Source organism: Pleurodeles waltl, chromosome 6 (genome assembly GCF_031143425.1).
Source record: "Pleurodeles waltl isolate 20211129_DDA chromosome 6, aPleWal1.hap1.20221129, whole genome shotgun sequence".
Lineage (NCBI taxonomy): Eukaryota > Metazoa > Chordata > Amphibia > Caudata > Salamandridae > Pleurodeles > Pleurodeles waltl.
The window spans coordinates 329,360,584-329,381,381 of record NC_090445.1 but is presented as its reverse complement, the minus strand read 5'-3'; the positions used below and the strand labels follow the sequence as shown (position 1 = coordinate 329,381,381).

Sequence of the window (20,798 nt, the reverse complement as noted above, 5' to 3'; positions counted from 1 at the left end):
AGCCCCTGGTCCTGTAGCCACTGGATCCAACCATAATTCTGCCAATACATCATCAATACGAAGCTGCAGAAATCCCTATTTCAGTAATAGGACAGAAATACCACTATCCCAATGCCCGCATCCCTCTTCTAGAGTGCTTCCATTCATCAAACAGTGAGACTACCCATTTGGCAGACTGCCTGTATTGTAATGGTGGTAATGGCTTTCTCATCTTTGTAGACAGGACTTCAGTATCATGGCCTCCTTCTCCCACATGCTAGACAATTGTGACATAATATTGAAAACCCATTTACCAACAATTGTATGTCCCCTACTATATGCATAAGCAAATGTGACACAACAATTAGCGAACCTGCAACTATAACTTGCCATAGCCCCTTTCTCATACATACAATAACAAAGATTAATGAATCATTGACCAACGTTCTTCTTTCCTACTGGTTAATCTTGGCTGTGAGAATCTGAGCCAATGATCTGATCTCTCAGTCTATGCCTACCTTTGCCTCCTCCTCCAGCTGCCTCTTCAGGTCTTCCAGCTGCTGAGTGTAGGTCTGCTTGCCACGGGTAAGCTGTGAAACCAAGGCTTCCTTCTCATCTAAGCGCCGAGAGAGTTCACCTGAAGAGACAACACAACTCAGTTAATACCTTAGAAATCTTTTGCAGATTGTAGCCTGAATGTCAGTTTTGGGTTTCAAACTGAAATGTCTGTTCAGTTTTCTCCCAAAGGAAATGAAGAAGTACCTCAGAGTGTACATCCTATACAGTTCCCCAGTGGCTTCCTAAAGAAAGGTGTTAGTGGTAGGTGAGGTGTTTCCTTGAGTAGGTATTTTCTACTGATCCCAGGCCATGTTTCCCGTGGAAAGTTGGGAGAGGGACTGCTGAGAAGAGTCCCATAAGTGTATTCTGTAGGTATTCCAGGAAAGCACAGGGACAGTTTCCTATAAAGAAAGGGGGCTAGGAAGGTGAGTCTTGAAGGTATATGGTAAACATATTCTACTTCCAGTTTCTCTTGCAGAGATGTATGAGGGCCAGAGATTGTGTCATATGACTCTTTAATGAACTCACAGGCCCTGAGAGGAGAGACATGCAGTTTACAGGTGCCGTGACATAATAAATAGTGCCCATCTTTTTTCACAGCAACTTCTGACTCTGCACATGCATTTCATACCATTCTCAGTCTGCAGTTTGGCCCGCTGTGTGGACAGGTCATTCACAGCCCTTTGTGTCTCCTCTGCTTTCAATCGGTGTTCGTTCATCTGGTCCTCCAGGGTCCTGCTCACTTTCTCCAAGTTAGCCTAGAACATAGAGAAAAGGGACTTCAGTTTGAGGAAATCAGAATGGGGCCAAGAATGAAATATGAGGTTAGGGAAGTCAAAGTGTGGCGAGGTGCTGCTCTTGAATAATTGGCCTAGCCATGACAATCTTATCTTTTGGGAGGAGATCCCCTAAACCCCAATACTTACCCTAAATATATGGTAAAGGCATGCGTAGTAAAGGTTTATACATGGTAAAAACTTGCGGGGTAATAAATGTGTGATAAAGGCACTGCGATGTAAAAATTGCGTTGTAAAGATTGTTTCCCCTCATCCATGGCTCATTCATTGGTCTACATTGTAGCCCAGACTCTCTGATTTGACTGCCTCTAACTGACTCATATGTCTTGTTCTAGGCTATCCTTTAGAACTGGCCATCTCATACAACAGACTTTGGTCTATAATTCAGATTGCCTCTCTGATAGGACAACAGTTATTCTATAATCTAGCCTTGGCCTACTGTTAGTCTTAGGTTATCAGGAGGACAAGATCTGTTCAATTGCCTGGCCTTGGTTCACTTAAAGGATAATATCTGCCTTTGGCTCAATTAATGCTATACAGATAGGAGCCCTTTGTACCTTGGCTTTCACAAGTTGTTCCAAATTGGACGCCATGTCATCAAGCTCCAGCTTAAACTCGCTCTTCTCCTTCTCCAGCTTCTGCTTCACCCTTTGCAGGTTCTCGATCTGTTCGCTCAGCTCGGCCACAGAGTCTGCATGCTTCTTGCGGAGAGTGGCTGCTGTTGCCTCACTGTGCAGTGTGGCCTCCTCCAGGTCCCGCCTCATCTTCAGGAACTCAGCCTCTCGCTTCTTATTCATCTCTATCTGTACAGAGGTTGCACCGCCTGCCTCCTCCAGCCGCTCACTGATCTCTTCCAGCTCTCGCGACAAGTCAGCACGCATCTTTTCCACTTTGGCCCGGGCAGCTCGTTCTGCCTCTAGCTCCTCCTCCAGCTCCTCAATGCGGGCCTGGATCAGGTAAAAAAAGAGAACTCATACTTAGGCAGAGGAGACATGAAGGACAACGACACATGACAGACCTCCCTTCTTAGGGTTGATCTTCATTCACTTGGGAATGGGTTTCTACTACTTGCTTTCCACTGCCTCAAGGCCTCCACTATGTTTATAAACCATTCTCATACCTCACTCCAACAGCCCTTCCAAATCACCCTTACTCTAATGTTTCGCTCTCTAAACATCAAAGAGGCTACACCTTCATTCCTCCTTCCAACACACACCTTGTTCTCCAAACCTACACTTCCACTCCCGCTGCCTGACTTCCTTACCAGGATAACACCCTCTCTAGGTTAAGTGATACAATGTGATAAGTATCCAGTCCCACAAATTGCTCCAGGTCCAGACTTCTCGTAGAGAATACAGATTTGGAGGTATGAGTGTTCACATCACACAGAAGGAAGATAGGAAGATCATACTTTCTAATTCACAGAGATATGGCAGAACAGGTATTCTGGATAGTGCTCAATGACAGAAGTAGTTGAGATCTGTCTCTCAACAATGAAAATTCTTAGATTTTTTAAACAGGTGCCTATCAATTGAGAGACACCTGAATAAAGTTAAGAACACATAACACCTTCAGTAAGATTTGCCTAATTCAGTTTTCCCTGGCACACTAGAGGTACATGAGACTGCAGCTCAAATTCAATGTTATTTTTGTCAACAAACAGCTTAGAAATTAGGAGGGTTTTTTGTTAATGGATACTTTTAGAGATTCAATAATTGTACACATGTGCTCTTTCTTACTTAGAGACAGAAATTAGGGTCACAGAATGCAGAGTAAATTGCACACCCTTTGAGATTTTCATGTTCTTTCTGATACTCCTCAGACAAATGTCACGAGACAGTGGGATCGACTTTCAGAGACCCATGATATTTCTGAGGCTTTCCTCTGTTAATGGCACTACCATGCCTATATTAAGTAAATGGTCATTACATGGTTTTGGTTCTTTAGATGCAGAAAGACTAGCTGTAAATGGATATGAAGAATGGGCTATGTCCAACAATGTTATCTTTACCGTGGTGACAGTGTGTGCATAACATAATAAAGTTGTTTTGAAATTAACAAGGAGAGGTATTACCAATAATCTCAACTTGGAAGAGTGGGTGCTGGTGCCCCAATTTTAAGAGGCTAACAAGAAAAGGTTAAATCTTGAAATGTCTACTTACTTCTTCCTAGAATAGTGCTCAGACACGTTGCTAGAACACACAAATAATTCAACATGTTTTCTGAATTGCTCTAATTGGGGGAGGGAATTGTCTCTGGAATGTGGCACTCACTTGAAGTTCCTTTAACTTCTTCTGCATCTGGGCTGCCAGGTTCAGTTCGTCCTCAATCCTAGCATTCAGCTGGTTGATTTCAAAATCTTTCCTGGGTTTGGAAAATACATCAACAGTTAATAATGCGGTTTATTAGTTGCTCAGTCCACTCCCCCACCCCCTTTAGCTCTACCTTATCAGCTACCTACACACCTGAGACTTTCCACATGTATGGAAGGTTAAAGACACTGGCAGTGGCTTGACAACCAATGTAGGGATGTGGCACTTGCCGTTTGACCATGGAAATTTATATTGGCGTTGCTCTTTAAATTGTTGTGTCCCCATTATCAAAAAGTAAATCTGGATAATTCCCGGTAGACCCTGAATGGTCTCTAAAATTAGGGCAGAACAGCTGAACTATTCCATAATAGATGATAGATGGTTTCTCTCATCTTCTTTGAGTACTGAGTACGAGTATGAAGCATACATAGAGTGGGATACCCTAAAGAGAGAGAAGCACATCATCTCTATTTGTTCTTGTGACAGTACAGAAAGTGTACATTTCCAAGGCAACCTGAGAAGATTGGGGACTTCTTGAGTACCCCTCTTGTATCTGATCATAAAGGACATTCCTAATGAACAGTTAAAAATGGTTTCTCACTTCTTTAGCCTCTCGTCCAGTTGCTGCTTATCATTCTCCAAATCCATGAGACTCTCCTGGGACAACTTCAAGTCTCCCTCCAGCTTCCGCTTGGCTCGTTCCAGATCCATGCGGACCTTCTTCTCCTGCTCCAGGGATCCTTCCAGCTATGGGAATCACAGATGCATGGTAGTAGAACAACTGGTGGCATATTGATCATTGCTGCTGCAGTAAGAGAGCCCTCTGCCACATTGCTTGGCCTATTCTAGCACAGGGAGAGACCTTTTCATTCAACCCTCGTTCCAGAGAAACAACTAAGCATGAAAGGTCAAAGAAACACATCAATAGACTCAGTACAACACCCTGTTCAAGCTGTAAGATAACTTAACGTCCTTTCCCACCAGGGAACCATCTAATTAAGAAACTTCAACTCCTCTTTACTAACCCTCGATACTAAATTTTTAGTTTGGTGTGAGATTCAATTATTCTAACGAAAGTTGCAAAATTCAGAAAATTTCGCATTATGTAATTTTGTGTCATTATTTGGTGCTAGGAGCAGGAAGTGCGTCCTCAAGAGATATTTTCTGCTCAAACCTATGAGCTATAGGTACTTTAGGCATGGCATGCCGTCTTGTGAAAATTTCACAGGAGATACCAAGAAGTCACATTTCTTACCATTCGCATAATCTCACGTCATTTTTGCTAAATTTCATGAAAAAGAACAGTGCAGTTTTACATTCCCTGTAAGGTACTCTAAACTATAAGGAATCCTAATGTATCCTAATGTAAATAACCAGATTCAGTGACATTTTCTGACAGACCCATCTAGCCAGGAAAGACACACAGTGGATATTGCATCGGTTTTGATATTTACTGAAACCCTTGAAACATTCACAGTGGTAATAGTGTAGTAAAAACAAAACCAACCCAAACAGATATATCTGCCTCTGATTCTGAACCTATTGCTATCGCTGCAGCATACACACTTCCCACCCCAACCTTGGTAATTAAAAGAATCTGGAGAAACTTGTGGGCAAGAAATAAGAGACTGAAGAACAAAATAGAGAAGAATACACTTCCTAAAGCCATCTACAAATAACAACTAAAGAACATGCACTGCCTATGCCATTTCCCTGGCCCACCCCACCACTACCCTTATTACTTCGTCTTACACAAATATCAGATTTTAAATGTGCGAATGCCCCAGGCGTTTTAGGTTTCTTTTGATGTTTTGTAAGAGAATGCTTAAAAGGCTGAATGGCAAGGAAATAAACAAATACCCAACAAATACCCAAATTTATTTTAACAGAACCTTTCCACCAACGGCCATTCCAACTAAGAAAGAGTCCCATCTCGAGTGTGACTTAAAGATCCATGTTTGAACAATCCCAATAATAAGCAATCAATACTGTGGGATACAGTTTTAATGTGTAAAGATCCTTTAACAGCGATATTAGAATTATGAAACACCAAGGCCAACACTTACCAAGATAGTTACCAATGAACGTTCCTTCCTTATTGAACCAATCATAAATCAATTCACTGATAGTACCCATTGGTACTTACTTTAAGACTCATATAAACAACTTAAATCGTTCCATAACTTCACATTGTTGCTGCTTCTAGATCCCCCCCAAAGATACATTCAGCTAATAAGAAAGACACAGACGTTTCCCAAGTGATTATCCAGTTATGGGTATAGCCCATTGTCAGTAATCCAGAAGTAATATTTCCCAAGGCCAATACATACATCATCCACTTGCTGCTCCAGCTTTGCTTTGGCTTTGGTCAGGATGTTGACCTTGTCCTCCTCGGCCTGGAGGTCATCCAGGGTCTGCTGATGGGCCTCCTGAAGGGCCTTCTTCTCTTTGGTAAGTCTGGCGATGATCTCGTCCAGTCCAGCCATCTCCTCTGTAAGGTTCTTCACCTGAGTGTGGAATAATAAGGTTAGTCGATCCACAATAAACATTTCAGTCAATATCAACTAATTTGATGGACATTTGGGGAGATTCTCTTGTTCAAAAGGTAATGAAAAAAGTTGTTGTCTGAAAAAGAGGAGGATAATGTTAAAAGCAGTGAAATGAACTGAGGTAGAAAGAAAACAGAGAGGAGTGAACCACAGTCCCCACAAACATTGATGACCTCACCTTACTCGTAATGTGTGGCAGAAGAAGGGGAGGAAAAAGTGACAAGACTGTAGAAACCATCACCTTATCCACAGTGGAAGAAAGAGGGAAGTTAAAGGTATATCTAGAAACAGCCTTACCTTATTCTCTGTGGCATGTTTCTCCTTCTCCACCTTGGCCAGGGTTAGCTCCAGGTCGTCAATATCTTTCTTGAGCTCTGAGCACTCATCCTCAAGTTTCCTCTTTTTGGCTGTCAGCTCAGCGTTCATCTCCTCCTCATCCTCTAGGCGCTCTGTCTGCTCCTTTACCTTGGCCTCCAGCTGGATCTTGTTCTTGATGAGTTGATCACATCGTTCTTCAGCATCAGCCAGATTGTCTTGCTCCTGCAGTGTGACAGAGAATGTGATTACGTAGCCACAAACAACTTCAGGAGTTTACAGGGTGGTGGTTCTTGATGGGAAAAATCCATAACAGTTGACCTAATGTTAAGTACAGAAGTAACACTCAAGACTCTGGGAAGAACATCATCAGCTCGGATGCTGGCATGGATTTGGAACTGATGCATTTAAATGCCGTTGACACATAAGTCAAGATATTGACTTGGATGATGTAAAGGTGTTAAGAAGTTAAAGAAAAGCTACACTTTGATGAGGTTGTAACTGTCACTTTAGGGTTTCAGACAGAACAGGAGTCCTCTACCTCTGGCAATATGACAGGAATCCTCTACCTCTGGCAATATGACAGATGATTCATAGCATGCGCTTTGAAGATGAGATCTTTCTCTGGAGGCTTGAGAAGTGAACAAGTAAAAGCATGTAAATCTCACCTGGAGGTGAGGCATCTTGAGGTGAGGCAAGTGAATAGGTGCAACTGGAAGAAATATACATCTACCCATAAAGGTCTAAGACTGGAGTGAAAAGTGGTAGCAGGAAGTCATGTAGCTCTATTGTGGACGTTTTAGAGATAAGAAAATACCTCTAATTGTAAGACGTGAAACTGTGCTACTTAGCCAGCCTTGGGTGTTGATCCTCCCTATGATCTGTGAGGACCTTCACCTGTCTGTCACTAGTAGTCTCTGCTCTTGTACTCCGCACCATAACTTTGACTTTCACCTCCAAGGAAATATACAGAAAAGACTCACAGCTTGAACTTGTAGTTGAAGATCATTCTTCTCCTGAAGAAGGGACACCATCTTCTCTTCGAGCTCCTTGCGCCGAGTCTCTGACTTTTCCAGCGCCTCCTTGAGCTTCTGGAACTCCTCTTTCATGGTCTGCATCTCCTTCTCAGTCTCAGCACTCTTCAACAGTGGCTTGATCTTGAAGTAGAGTTTCATCCAGGGCCAGTTCTTCACTGACATGAAAGCTCGGATGTTCCACTGGATTACCAATAGGGCATCTCTGAGGCAGTAGAGGGGCATAAGAAGGAGAGTGAGGAAGAAGAAGAAACAGAAAAACATGAAGAATTCCCAGCAAGGACAAGAAGAATGGACTATGTAATACAAGAGACATTAAAAATGGCATGGTACCTGCGCTCCACAATCTTCTTGAACTCCATTCTGGAGAGCACTCCGCGGGACTGTGCCTGGATTCGGGTGATGATGCGAGACAGACGTTCATCTCTCATCTCCTCCAGCTGACCCAAGAGACCAGCCTTGAAAAAGACCTGTGGGGGAAGAAGAACATCAGGAGCTGCTGCAAGGTTTACATGGAATAGTGGAATGCTCAGGATACAATGGACAGCACCACAGTGTCTACCATCTCATGCTGTTCAAGAAATAGGGTAAACCTAAGGTGCAGTAAAACATCTTACCTTAGTGTGCCCAAACTTGTACTGGCTGTTGTCAATATCAAGGGACCCCAGGAGCTTTTCTGCCCCTTTCCGGCTGTCAATAAACTGACCTTCGGGAATGGCAGCTGGGTTCAGGATTCGGTATCTGGAAGAAAAGGAAGAACCTGGATCAATCACCTGTCAATAAACTCTTCACCTATAATAAAGACAAAGGAAATCAAATTGTGGCCAAGCTGCATTATAGTATTCTCTCTCCTTATAGGCTGGTAGATGTCTGACCCTTACAGTCTGTTCCTCACCCTCTACCCCCAAACCTGGATGCTGACTCTCAACTCTTGATTTTTACTGACATACAGATAACTAAGCGCAAACACATTTACAAACACTGCAAGAACAATCCTGTCAATGCACTCATATAATCATAAACAAAGAGAAGGAAACATGCATATACTATTGCAGAGAAGATTTTCAGGGATATCCAGCCTATAAATACAAATACTTTTGGGAAGGCGTTTTCAAGACATGCATACTTTCTATACAAAGGGGCGATTCAAGGAGATGACATGCATATATACAAAGAGGACTTTAGAAAGGAATGTACAAGACCTATGATGAATTTTCAGAGCAAAAATGCACAATGAAACACTGAGAGGAGATGTCAGATAAGTGAAAAACATGTATGCAAATGCTGCAGGGACACAGAAGAGACATGCAGACACTCAGGAGATGGAGGAGAGCTGAGCACAACAGCCCAGCACTTGCAGCCCATGGAAAGGATGGTAGTCAAGGAATCTCTTAGAAGAAGTTAGTTTCCATAGTATCTGGTATCACTGTGCTTACATGCCACTGAGGATCTTTTATTCCATGGCATAGATTAGCTAAGTCCAAGGGAATTCGGGTTCCTAGCTGTCAACCTATATGCCTCCCACTTGCCCACCCATCCTCTTCTAAGGAGGCCTAACAATTTGATGTTGCTGGTTCTGTTCCCAAACAAGATCTGTGTGGCTGTCGTTGTAGCCTCGGCTGATTGTAAATCAAGGGGGGCGAGGCTAGCAATCAGGGACCACTCAGGCAGCTTATAGACCCATCCCATTTGACAAGGGGTAATGCCCTAATTACTCAACGGTAACTGCATTACTCTGGGTCCTCTTCCCTCGCTTCTATTCATTACATACCTTCCCACACTCCTGATTATTCCAGGTAAACCAAAGATCTGGGTTGTACCAGAATGAGTTGTACATACAGGAGTGAAGGGGCAAGGGTCCTTATATATTTATCAAACACGTGTTATGAGTGTCTGGCGAGGCAGGATGGCCTCAAGTAATGAAGGGAAGCAAGGGAGTGGACGATGAGCTAGTAATCATTAAAGTAGGCACACTACCATCTGGCACCATGACACCCTCTGCACCTCAGCAGGACATTCCTTCTTTGCCACATGTGTTAAGACCCCTGTTGAAGTCTTCCTTGTGGTGACCCTGGACCAAAAACAGATGTCTTTGCTATGCTATGCTAACTATTCAAGCTCCCTCCAGCCTTCTTTTCTGCTGCTACCCTCCCCATATGGCTCAAACTTCAAGTCACACACAAATATGGCTAAGACCAACCCTTTCCCCACTCAAAGGAAGGGATGAAAGGTAGAGTCAAGAAGTGTAGTTGTGGCGATCGCTCTTCCCTTGGTCCAGTATTTAAAACCTGGGGCAGCAGTGTCACACACCCACATCGATGTGACGACGAACCGAAGTGCCAAGGAATGGATGCATACCTTTGATCATGCAGAACGTAGCTGGAAGGCCTGGTTGGTTGCCACAAGCTCTCCCCTCAAACAACAAAGACAAATCAGAAGCTATGAAAGAGCGCTCACCGCTGACGGAAATCCCCGTAGAGGATCCTGTTGGGAAAGCCCTTCCGGCAGATCCTGATCCCCTCCAGGACCCCGTTACACCGCAGCTGGTGCATGACCAAGCGGTTGTCCATGACACCTGCATGGGAAAGACATGAAAACTGAAGAAAAAGAAAGGAGTGAAAGGTCCGCTCACGCGAGGACACGAAGGCTGCCTCGGGCCGGGACACATTTGGACAGTAGTATGTGTGAGAGGGGAGACATCTAGACGGAATGAACATAGGTGCTGTATGTGAGTCCCTCCATAGGTGGCTCCCAGCAATAACAACATCTTTGGGATAAAGGGGGTGTACTGGGATGTGCGCATATGTGCTTTACACTGGTACTGTGTGTCTGTAGAAACGCCTAAGACCTAAAGGTCAGACACTTAATTGCCCCTCTTACTCAAGGAACAGAAGGTCCCTCCAGGACACGTTTAGAGAGTAGCATGTCTGAGTGAATGGGCACGGTGCCATATTCCTGCCTCACTCTCTGCCCGGGAGGTCCTTACAGTGCTGGACCCCATTGGTGGTGCAGTGTGGCGCTGGGTGATAGCGGCACCTCTCTGTCAGCGGAGAATTGATGTCTTTTCATCTTCAACACTGACTGACCTGGAGACTTGGTTTCATTCGGAATGATGCACCGCACGAAGTGGGGGTGTGTGGAGCGCAGGTTAGTCATCAGCTTGTTCAGGTTTTCCTGCAGCGACAAAAGAGAGTGAGATGGTATAGAGGAAAGAGGAAACAGAAAGGGAGGGACAGATAGATAGATAGATAGATAGATAGATAGATAGATAGATAGATAGATAGATAGATAGATAGATAGATAGATGGATGGATGGATGGATGGATGGATGGATGGATGGATGGATGGATAGATAGATAGATAGATAGATAGATAGATAGATAGATAGATAGATAGATAGATAGATAGATAGATAGATAGATCTAGATAGATAGATAGATAGATCTATCTTCTGAAAGAAAGATATTCTGACATCTTTCCCTCACTGTGCACCAACCTACCCGATGCAGCGCAGACACCGTCTGGAACGAGGAGCCCTTCTTCTTGGCACCTTTGCCTTTGGTCACTTGCTCTAGTGGAATTAAAAAGGAGGCAAATCAGGCAAACGCCAGAAAGAAATCAATAACACATCAGAGGCACACCCTCAGCTACTCCTGTGCTCACTCTAAAAAGAATCTCTCAACTGCAACACATGAGAAGCTCCTATAGCTCAGAGAAGCGCAGTAATTCCTCACAGAAGCACTCTTTCAACTCAGAGAAGCGCTCTTGCACCTCAGGGGATCAGACCCCTGCCTGCCCACTCTTAACTCACTGACAGGTTTAAGAGTATACATACCTCTTATGTTCTAAGAGACTAAAACGTAGGCCCCAGTACACTTAATCTGTTCACAAGAACACATGAGTGATCTTGCACCTCAAAAGTGAGGAGTACAATACACCGATAGGAATCAGACAATGGCCAGGGACACATGTGAGGTACACTCCTCACCTCAATCAGACCCAGGCTAGGGAAGGATGTGAAGAGCATCCTATTCCTCAAAGAATCAGGCCTAGGCCTGTGCCACATGTCAGGTGTACCCTACTCCTCAAAGAAACAGACACAGGCCAGGGACACAAGTGAGGTACACTCCACACCTCAACCAGGTCAGGCTAGGGAACCATGTGAAGAGCGTCCTATTACTCAAAGGGTCAAGCCTAGGAAACGTGAGGTACACCCTACTCCTCAAAGAATCACTTGTAAGTTTATCTGAAACACCATTGCTTGTTCTCTCTCCTTTATACGGTGGACGTTCCAGTCATTCGTGTAGTACAACGTAGCTGTGTGTTTTTTCGGCAACTCGCCAATGAGACGTAACCAGCAGTAACTGAACTACCAGCTCTGCCCTCCACCTCTCAGCAAGTAACCAGCAGTAAGCTTTTGCAAGCAATCTCACAGGTGGGGATCTGCCAGATATTTAAGGTGCCTCTCTCCTATAGCTGGAGAAAGGCTGATATAGAATTGGATTTTTGCTGCAGAGATGGTCTTCGGTGCCGCAGTGTTTGTGTATTTTCGGGCTTCATTACTTACTCATCTTTTTTATAAAGTTGTTTACGCGTTGCATGTGACTAGCATACAACTCGTCGTCACACATACAAGTAGCTTAAACACAAAGTATTTTAATAGAAAAGATACACTGTAGATGAGAGACCAGAAAAGTTAGGAAAAGCATTGGTAAAGTCAATAGGTTTTGTCTTTCGAACTATTGGCTTTGCCAATGCTGTTTGCTAGTGCAGTACAGCATCGTCTAAAAGAAAAAGAAACGTCACTGCAGCAGCTTGTGAGTTCGTGGGCTCTTCTTTTCCTAATTCAGTGCAGCATCGTCCAAAAGAAGAAACAAAACAAATGAGGCTGCTAACAGCGTGTCAGTTCGTGGATGCGTGCATACATCACCATGCATGTGCAGACATGTGAAATTCTGCAGGCACTATGTTTTAAATTTGACAATTTAAGACGGCTGGTGCCACTTGGCTCCGTAAATAAATAAAAAAATTATGCTTGACTTGGCTAGCGCTTTTCGTACGGCACAGCAGCCCAGCAGCAAATGGCAGCTGAACACCCATCATAAGAATTACAAAAAATGTATATTAACAGGACCAGGGGTGGTGGAGAGCAATGGGTGGAGGCTTCAGGGAGGTGAGGAAAAAGTAGGGAGTGGGCAAAGGTAAGGGGAAAGAAGGAGGTACTTGCGGCTGGGCCTGGTGGGAGGAACAAAAATGATTATAAAGAAAAGCCAGGGACGTAGTGAGGAAAGCTATACAGGAGCTTTACGTGGAGGCAGGAGTTGAGGGAGCAATAAGTACCATGCTTTGAGTGCAGATGTTTTGGGGGAGAGGCAGGATGCACAAGGGAGAGAGCTAGAAAATACATGCACTCTTGTGGAGTGCTTAGAGATAAAGAAAACAGTAGCTATCTAAATGTAAGTAATGGAAGAATGTGAGACATTCAATGAAAAGGATGGTAAACAGACTATGCTCCATGGGAGGGACAAATACAAGAAGAGAAAGGCAAGCCATCAAATCAGAAGCAAGCAAATGAGAGTGATAATAAAGCCAGCCAATAGTAAGGAATGGACTGGCTCTTCACCCACTGTAATTTGTTGGTATGGTACACAGCAGACTGTCGCCTACAGACTGCTAAGAGTTTTCTGGTAGGCAACACCATAAAAACAGACTGTAACTGCTACTGTGGTTACCTGAGTCGGCACTGGCATAGTTTGCAAACAAGATTGCGAGGAGCTTGAGGGAAGACTTTTGGTAAAGCCCCACTACAGTTTCGTTCAGGGGGTCCTTGTTCTTCTGCAGCCAGCCAACGATGTTGTAGTCTACTGTTCCTGCATAGTGCATAAGGGCGAAGTGCGCCTCTGGCTTGCCCTTAATGTTGCGTGGCTTCTGGAAGTTGGCAGACTTGCCAAGATGGTTGTCGTAGAGCTTGGCCTTGAACGTCAAGTCAGAGGCCTTTGGGAACATGCACTCCTCCTCCAGGATAGACATAATGCCCATTGGCTGTAAGAAAAGTAAAGTCAGCAAATGAGCACAAAGTTCTGGGTAAAAACCTGCAGGGCTAACTTGGAAATGAGGTGAGTGGAGCGGCTAAGAGGAGCCCCTCAGGCCTGTGAGGTTGTTTGGCCAATCCTTCACTCCTATAACAGTTCCTGTGTTCCTGAAATGGATTCCATTCCTCAATGAAGCCCCTTTTTACCAGAATCACCCCGCACAATTCACCTTCCACTGTGAAGTAAATGCAGAAATTTAATGGAGAACTCCACATCCCAAATGAAGGATCCATTCTTCCTCCCCCACATCTTGATGAGATCTTTGGAAGCCTTTAATGGACCCTCACCCTCACTCCTTTAACAGCCATTTTATGCATCTGATCCCCTCGCCCCATCGACCTCAATGACGACTTTAATGTACTGGTGAAATGGAACCCCCGCACAATCCTCAATAATGCTGATACAGTTGTTTAGTGCAGCCCACCATTCATCCATGGTTCCCCCCATTCCCCTGGAAGCCCTTGATTCTCTTGCTGGTCCTCCCCTGCCCAAATTGCAATAGTAGTTGATGCAGGCTCGCAGTGCAGTCCAACATTTCCCTGACAACTTCTATTCTCATAAGAGCCCCTTCAATACCCCACCCAGGAATAGGAAACAAGTCCCTTAATGGCCCTCATTGCTCATCTTCTTGATGAGGCTCATTCACGTTTGCGATCAAGCCCATCATTCCTAAGTAGCTTCCTCATTCCACTGACAACCTCCAATCCCCAATCAGCCCCTTCACTCCGACAGCCCACGAGTCGCTCAACGGTCCCCACAGCCCACCTTCTCGATGAGGTCGATGCAGGCCTGCAGGTCCATGCCGAAGTCGATGAATTCCCACTCAATGCCTTCCTTCTTGTACTCCTCCTGCTCCAGCACGAACATGTGATGGTTGAAGAACTGCTGAAGCTTCTCGTTGGTGAAGTTTATACAGAGCTGCTCGAAGCTGTTGTACTGTTTGGGGGCAAAAGAGAGGTGGTCATGCATGGAGTGGTGAACATGTGCCCGTATGTGGTCAATCTGAAAACGGGTAATGGCTTCCACATTGCGATCCTAACCTCACCAGCCATAAACAGTGCTCTTATATCACTCTTACTTAATTTCCTAACGCTCATAGCTGGTGCTTTTACATCACAATCTACAGCTCGCAAACAAAGCTTATATCTTTCCCTAGAGTTCCCCCACAGCCGCTGCTTCTGCAACCACTTCCCACAGCTCTCTCTTACAGCCAGTGCTCTATAACCACTCCCTACAGCTCCCTCACAATTAGAATAGTAATTCTACAACCACTCCCTACACTTCCTGCAGTGCAAGCAATTCCTACAGCTCCTGCAGAGCCAGTGCTCTCTAACTACTCCCTGCAGCGCGAGCAATTCCTACAGCTCCTGCAGAGCCAGCGCTCTCTAACTACTCCCTGCAGCGCGAGCAATTTCTACAGCTCCTGCAGAGCCAGTGCCCTATAACCACTCCCTACAGCTCCCTCACAATCAGTAATTATACAACCACTCCCTGCACTCCCTGCAGTAAAAGCAATTTCTACAGCTCCTGCAGAGCCAGTGCCCTATAGCCACTCCCTACAGCTCCCTCACAATCAGTAATTATACAACCACTCCCTAAACTCCCTGCAGCGCTAGCAATTCCTACAGCTCTTTCACAGCCAGTGCTCTCAAACCACTCCCTGCAGCACAAGCAACTCCTACAGCTCCTTCACAGCCAGTGCTCTCTAACCACTCCCTGCACTCCCTACAGCACAAGCAATCCCTACCGCCACTTTATGGCCAGTGCTCCTAAAACCACTCCCGATTACTCCCTCACAGCTGATGTCTCTAGAAACACTCCCTTCAACCCCCGCACATCCAGGGATTTTGCAACTACGTCCTACACTCCCTACAGCACAAGCAATGCCTCCATCTCCTCATAGCCAAAGCTCCTCTGCCCTTGCTGGGGTCTCTGGTGCATCTCTAGGACGCTGTTCAGTTCTGCTAGACAGGAAGAGGATACAACTGAACAATGTCATGTCGACCCATCCGATTTCTATGGTTGATACACATTTCTTTCACTCAATGTGATTAGGGCTAATAAAACTCTATAAAAAGAGCCAGAAGAACGTGCAACCGCAGGGCAGTTGGGATACCCAACCCCCTGCATTCTGCAGCCTCGCATGGATCCCTGTGGACCACGCCTACTTCTTCGCAAGAAGTACAGTGCAGACCTGTACAGCTGCCATAGTTGGTGAGTGGGTGAACGTGTGTCACCACCTCTGTGGTGTTGACTATTCGCCGAAGAGAAGTTCTGGCCTCTGGGTATCCGTCATGTCTTTCTGTGTTCAGAGCTGGTGCCGAGCCCTGGATGCAGATGAAGTGTGAACTGCACCCACAAACTGGTAATGGCTGCTGCTGACCCGCGCCGCCCCTTTCCCCTATACCCTAGATTGCTGTTGTCCAACACTGCCCCAGGAGGGCCGAAAGCTTGCTGGATTTTCAGGAATGCCTCCGACAAGAAAATTATTTATCTATTTTTTTTTTGCACAGTGTATGAATCTCTTGTAGATAGCTTGAAACTGTAGCGCGGCTCTGGTCATGGTCGCCCTGCTACAATGTGCCCTTCGGTTAGCTTGTGTAATGTGGGGCTCGGTGATGACATCACTTTTCGAGATATTCTCTGTCCTCCTGCACTCTTTGTTGCCGGAGCCTTGATATTCCTGCAATAGCTAAGATGCCCTCCCCCGAGGCTACAAGCTGAGGGAGGAAGGAAGCCACTACAACTTCACCCCAACCTCTGCATCGACTGGTTAATCCAGCCAGACCAAGATCAGCCTGGTTCAGTTTCTATCACCTCCCTCTATGTACCCCAAAGAACGAGCGTCAAGAGGCTACTGAAGCACAGATGGAAGCTCGCTAGATCTCCCAGGAAGCCTTCCGTCCAGAGACCTCTCACTAGAATCTGATCTCTATCTACCTACCAGCTCTCAAACCCCACCGATCGCTTTACAGAAAATGATGTTGACTTCCTACATTTGACCTTATTGAATGGTCTGCCTTTGTCTAAAGAAGTGCGGACTGTAATATGTATCACCCCTAACATAATTGCTTTATTTCACCATCTTTGGTGCGCTACACCCTACATTCTCCCTGGAGCCCTTGACAAGTTGCCTTTGTATTACGTGTGAAGCCTTGTACTGACAGCTTGTTGGCTCTGATGCCACAAACGCTTGTGGCGACTGCGGGCCACAGAATGAGTATGTGGCAAGGACATGACTTACATCGAAGATCTCAAAGCCGGCGATGTCCAGCACACCAATGAAGTACTGCCGGGGCTGCTTGGTCTCCAGCGTGGAATTGATGCGCACTACCATCCACAGGAACATCTTCTCGTACACTGACTTGGCCAGGGCACCAGTGGAGTAGCAAACCTGGAAAACACAGACGTTCAGTGAGAGCGCGAACACTGAGGAACTGAGGGTACTGTGACTGCCAGTGTGGACCACAGTGGAGACTGTGGCGCACGGTTACTGCGAAGGCTGGCTGGTTGTGAGATGCGCGCCTGGTGGCATCCGAATCTCACCTGTTGGACATTCTGTCCCTTGGTCACGTACTCGTTGCCCACTTTCACCCGGGGGTGGCAGAGACCCTTCAGCAGGTCAGCCGAGTTCAGGCCCATCAGGTAGGCCGACTTATCAGCCTCTGCAGCATGAGAAGGAATGACATGTTAGCTGCAAGCTTTGACTCTGCAGGGAACCAAGCAAAACAAATGCCATTCTCCTGGCCCCATACCATGTCACATATGATCAAACGCTATGTATTTTCCACTTCCAGTGTATCTATGTCACATGCAGGATGACGCTATCTACCAGTATACACTAGGACACACAATGATTATATCATTGCACAGGTGGTGTCGTATCACAGTGTACCAAGGACCACGCATGCAGAGTATTATCTCACAGATGTATTGATTATCACACACTGCATATATTATATTATCACACTAAGGATGGACACAGTACAGTGTATCACTCCATCTATATATTACACAACATAAATCGGTATCACTTAAAGTGTGTATACATCCCTATTAAACGTAGTCTGAAAGCTAGCAAAGGATATGGCAATTATCACTCACGCTATATAAATATATATCTAGGTGTGTGGCGGTGAACTCCACTCGCGTAGTTTGCAGAGTTTTTTCCGCTCGGCCCTCTGCTTACAGCTCAGAGTTCTGAAAAAGTCAGCATCGTTTTTTCCCCTCATTTGCGCTCACCAACATTAAGTTGGTGAGCGCATTGAGGAAAATCTTACTGGAGACCAGTTCCCAGCAAGATTTCTCAACGCGGTCGATCGCGGATGGTCGCTACTGCTCACATTGAGAAACTTTCCATTTTCGTTGAGGAAACAGCTGCTCGAGTAGAAAATCTTCTCAAGTGGCAGAAAAGAAGCAGCACGCTCTTGTGCTGCACTTGGTGCTGTTCACGCTGATTTTTCAGTGCAGGACAAACACCAGCCCTAAAAATCAGTGTGAACAGCACAACCTAACGCACTCCACTGCTTGCGGAACTCCGCATAGCGCAGCAGAGTTTTTTGGTCACTTCACGAGATCTGCGTAGCGGAACTCCGCAAACTCCGCCCAGGCCTATATATATCCCATTATGTAGGTTCACCACAGTTTATTCCCCACCCCTCACATCGATGGTCGTTGAACCAAAGTAGGGGGGTTATTAAATGTATAATGTGCACGTGCTTGTGTGTGTCTGTGGCCACTAGCCCTCAAAGCTGTCAGTTTGCTGCTATTGGCATTTGATTTTTCAGAAACCCTGGAGTGAAATGGAGCAAAGCTGCATGCCCTGCGCCTTTCTTCCCACCCTTAACGTGCTCTCAGTGCATCAGGGGCCTGTGCTGGGCACTGTCCTTGCCAGGCCCGGTGACCTGTAGACTCACTGGCAGGGCCAGGTCCATAGCCTGGAGACAGGGCTAGAGCACTGACAGACCAGGCCATGCCACCCTGGGATCAGAGGGTGCAAGGGCCTGTCAGTTAACACTCCAGGGCTGCCTCTTTAATTCGGACGTCCTCCCCGCCTCCCTCCCCCCACACACAAGGCCGGCACTACCCCCCCCCCCCCCCCCCCCCACCATAAAGAGTGCATGTGTTTGCACACCTACCTTCGGTACCGTCGGGCTCGGCCTGCTCCTCGCGCTGCTTCTGCTTGAACTTCATGTTCCCGAAGTGCATGATGGCGCCCGTCAGCTTGTACATGGAATTCTTCTCGTCCTGCGTGAAGCCCAGGACGTCAAAGGCGCTCTGCGCGAGAAAGAGGACAGCTGTGGGACCTGCGGAGACTCCCCAGTCACCCCAACATTGGGGAACTGCAGATGGGCTGACAGTGAAGCCCTGCAGAGTGCTGTGAAAGTGCTGAGAGAGGGATGGTAAATGATTTTGTTCGAAGCACTTACACAGCGCTCTGCCGCGTCAAGTCAGCCCATCTGAGGGTGACGGAAAAAGCCTGCAAGTGGGGGTTCTATGTGGCAGTCTGTGGCTCCTCAGTGAATTAAAGATAAAACATTAACCTTTGATATAATTCAGGAGAGAGAAGAGATTCCAGTCTAGTGCCTGAACTGTACAACATGAAACCTGAGATCAATCCCAGCTTCCCTACTTGAACAAATGGTGTGATTCTAGGCAATTACCCTTTTTTTTCACTATGCCTCTTTGTGTCAACACATTTGAGCGTACCTTTAAACACATCAGTTCAGGGTGTGCGCTGTAACTCTCTTGTATAGGTTTAACGTTGTTCCATCTATAGTGACAATCTGAGGCACAAGTAGGCTGTGCATGATTACTGACTTGCTTCCTGCTTCACTAATGACATGGTCGTGATGGTGGGGGACAAGCAGCATAAATGTTTTAAGCTCATGTTTAAAAATCATAATTTCTAATAAATGTAATTGAAATTGTATTGATATAGCTCTTATGACCCCTGACGAGGAGTTGAAGCCTTTTTTGGCGAGTAGCACGCTACTCCAGCACCCAAAAAAGGATTAGTGTTGGATTAATATAAGGAAATATGAGTTAATATGAGTAGTGTGTGTTAGTTGGATTGAATAGGATAATGGAGGGATAACAGAGGGAAGAGTCTAGAAACGTTTAATTGGGGCATCATAGTAGTAAGACGAGGTTTGGGATGAGTAAAGGAGAGATGGAGGAGGGAAGAGTCTCTAGAAGTGCATTAGGGAGATCATAGTAGTAAAGTGAGGTTTGGGATGAGTCAAAGGAGGGATACATGAGGGAAGAATTTAGAAAGGTTTGTTTGGGAGCTCATAGTAATAAAATGAGATTTGGGGTGATCCGAGGAGGGAAAAGTCTAGAAAGGGTTATTTTGGGGATCATAGTAGTAGAATGAGATTCCGGGTGAGGCAGAGAGTGGAGGCAGAGGACATATTGAGAGCGGTATAGAGTGAGGAATAGAGTAGTGCATTGGAAAGAGTCAAATACTTTATTTTTCCTTCTTTTTCCTTCTACAGTAGGAATAAAGTAGTAAATATATAGATACACATGTACATAGAGAGGGTATATGTGTAGAAGGAAGATAATATATTGAGATTTAAAATAGTATTTCATAAACAAAGACTTTCAAATGTTGCTGTACTTTAAGTTATATTGTATATTTTTGTAACTAATATATATATATATTTATATATACATATATATTGTTTGTTTTTTCTTTTCAAATTGTGTTTTCCTCGATATTTAAGTAGTGAAGCACTTGTAGATAAAATAGTTATGATACCATTCACATACCAGTCAATGCAATCTAAGGCACAGAAGTGCTAAAGAAACACATCTTTTGAATTTTGAAAATTCTTTAGCATATTTTTACATGTCCTGAGATGCATGATGTGCATTCGGCCTACCTCATTGCTCGGCTCGTGCTATGGCTCTTATTGCCAAGCTACCACCTTGTTTGGGCTCCAGCTCAGCCTCCCTGTTCATTTTCTGGTTTGCCCAGCTCTACTAGAATAAACATCCCAGTGACCTGCAACACCCTGTCCTTCCGGAACTAGGATGCTGACACCTGACTGCCAGTGCAGCCCCTGCCAGAACAGCACCACCCCTGCTCTCCCACTACAAGGACACACACAGCTCTGCCAGTGCACCTCCGTGCTTTCCTGTAGCACCCCTGCTCTCC

The 20,798-nt window shown here is 45.4% G+C and overlaps 1 protein-coding gene and 1 long non-coding RNA gene across 2 annotated transcripts in view; one reads left to right on the top strand and one right to left on the bottom strand.

Annotated features, from left to right (window-relative positions):
• LOC138299693 (uncharacterized) overlaps positions 1 to 20,798 on the top strand; it is a 331,880-nt gene that overhangs the window by 149,358 nt on the left and 161,724 nt on the right. The gene's annotated exons all lie outside the window — the stretch shown is intronic.
• Positions 1 to 20,798, bottom strand: part of LOC138299692 (myosin-7) — a 50,783-nt gene that overhangs the window by 16,011 nt on the left and 13,974 nt on the right. The window contains exons 11-28 of the mRNA XM_069238181.1: positions 18,775 to 18,913; positions 17,183 to 17,301; positions 16,881 to 17,030; positions 14,402 to 14,572; positions 13,277 to 13,586; positions 11,045 to 11,115; positions 10,631 to 10,718; positions 10,002 to 10,119; positions 8,162 to 8,285; positions 7,878 to 8,014; positions 7,494 to 7,749; positions 6,493 to 6,735; positions 5,977 to 6,153; positions 4,248 to 4,393; positions 3,608 to 3,698; positions 1,892 to 2,281; positions 1,169 to 1,295; positions 498 to 616 (exon numbers count right to left, since the gene is read on the bottom strand). Of these exons, the coding sequence (XP_069094282.1) occupies positions 498 to 616; positions 1,169 to 1,295; positions 1,892 to 2,281; positions 3,608 to 3,698; positions 4,248 to 4,393; positions 5,977 to 6,153; positions 6,493 to 6,735; positions 7,494 to 7,749; positions 7,878 to 8,014; positions 8,162 to 8,285; positions 10,002 to 10,119; positions 10,631 to 10,718; positions 11,045 to 11,115; positions 13,277 to 13,586; positions 14,402 to 14,572; positions 16,881 to 17,030; positions 17,183 to 17,301; positions 18,775 to 18,913 (2,976 nt within the window). The remainder of the gene's footprint in view (positions 1 to 497; positions 617 to 1,168; positions 1,296 to 1,891; positions 2,282 to 3,607; positions 3,699 to 4,247; positions 4,394 to 5,976; positions 6,154 to 6,492; positions 6,736 to 7,493; positions 7,750 to 7,877; positions 8,015 to 8,161; positions 8,286 to 10,001; positions 10,120 to 10,630; positions 10,719 to 11,044; positions 11,116 to 13,276; positions 13,587 to 14,401; positions 14,573 to 16,880; positions 17,031 to 17,182; positions 17,302 to 18,774; positions 18,914 to 20,798) is intronic.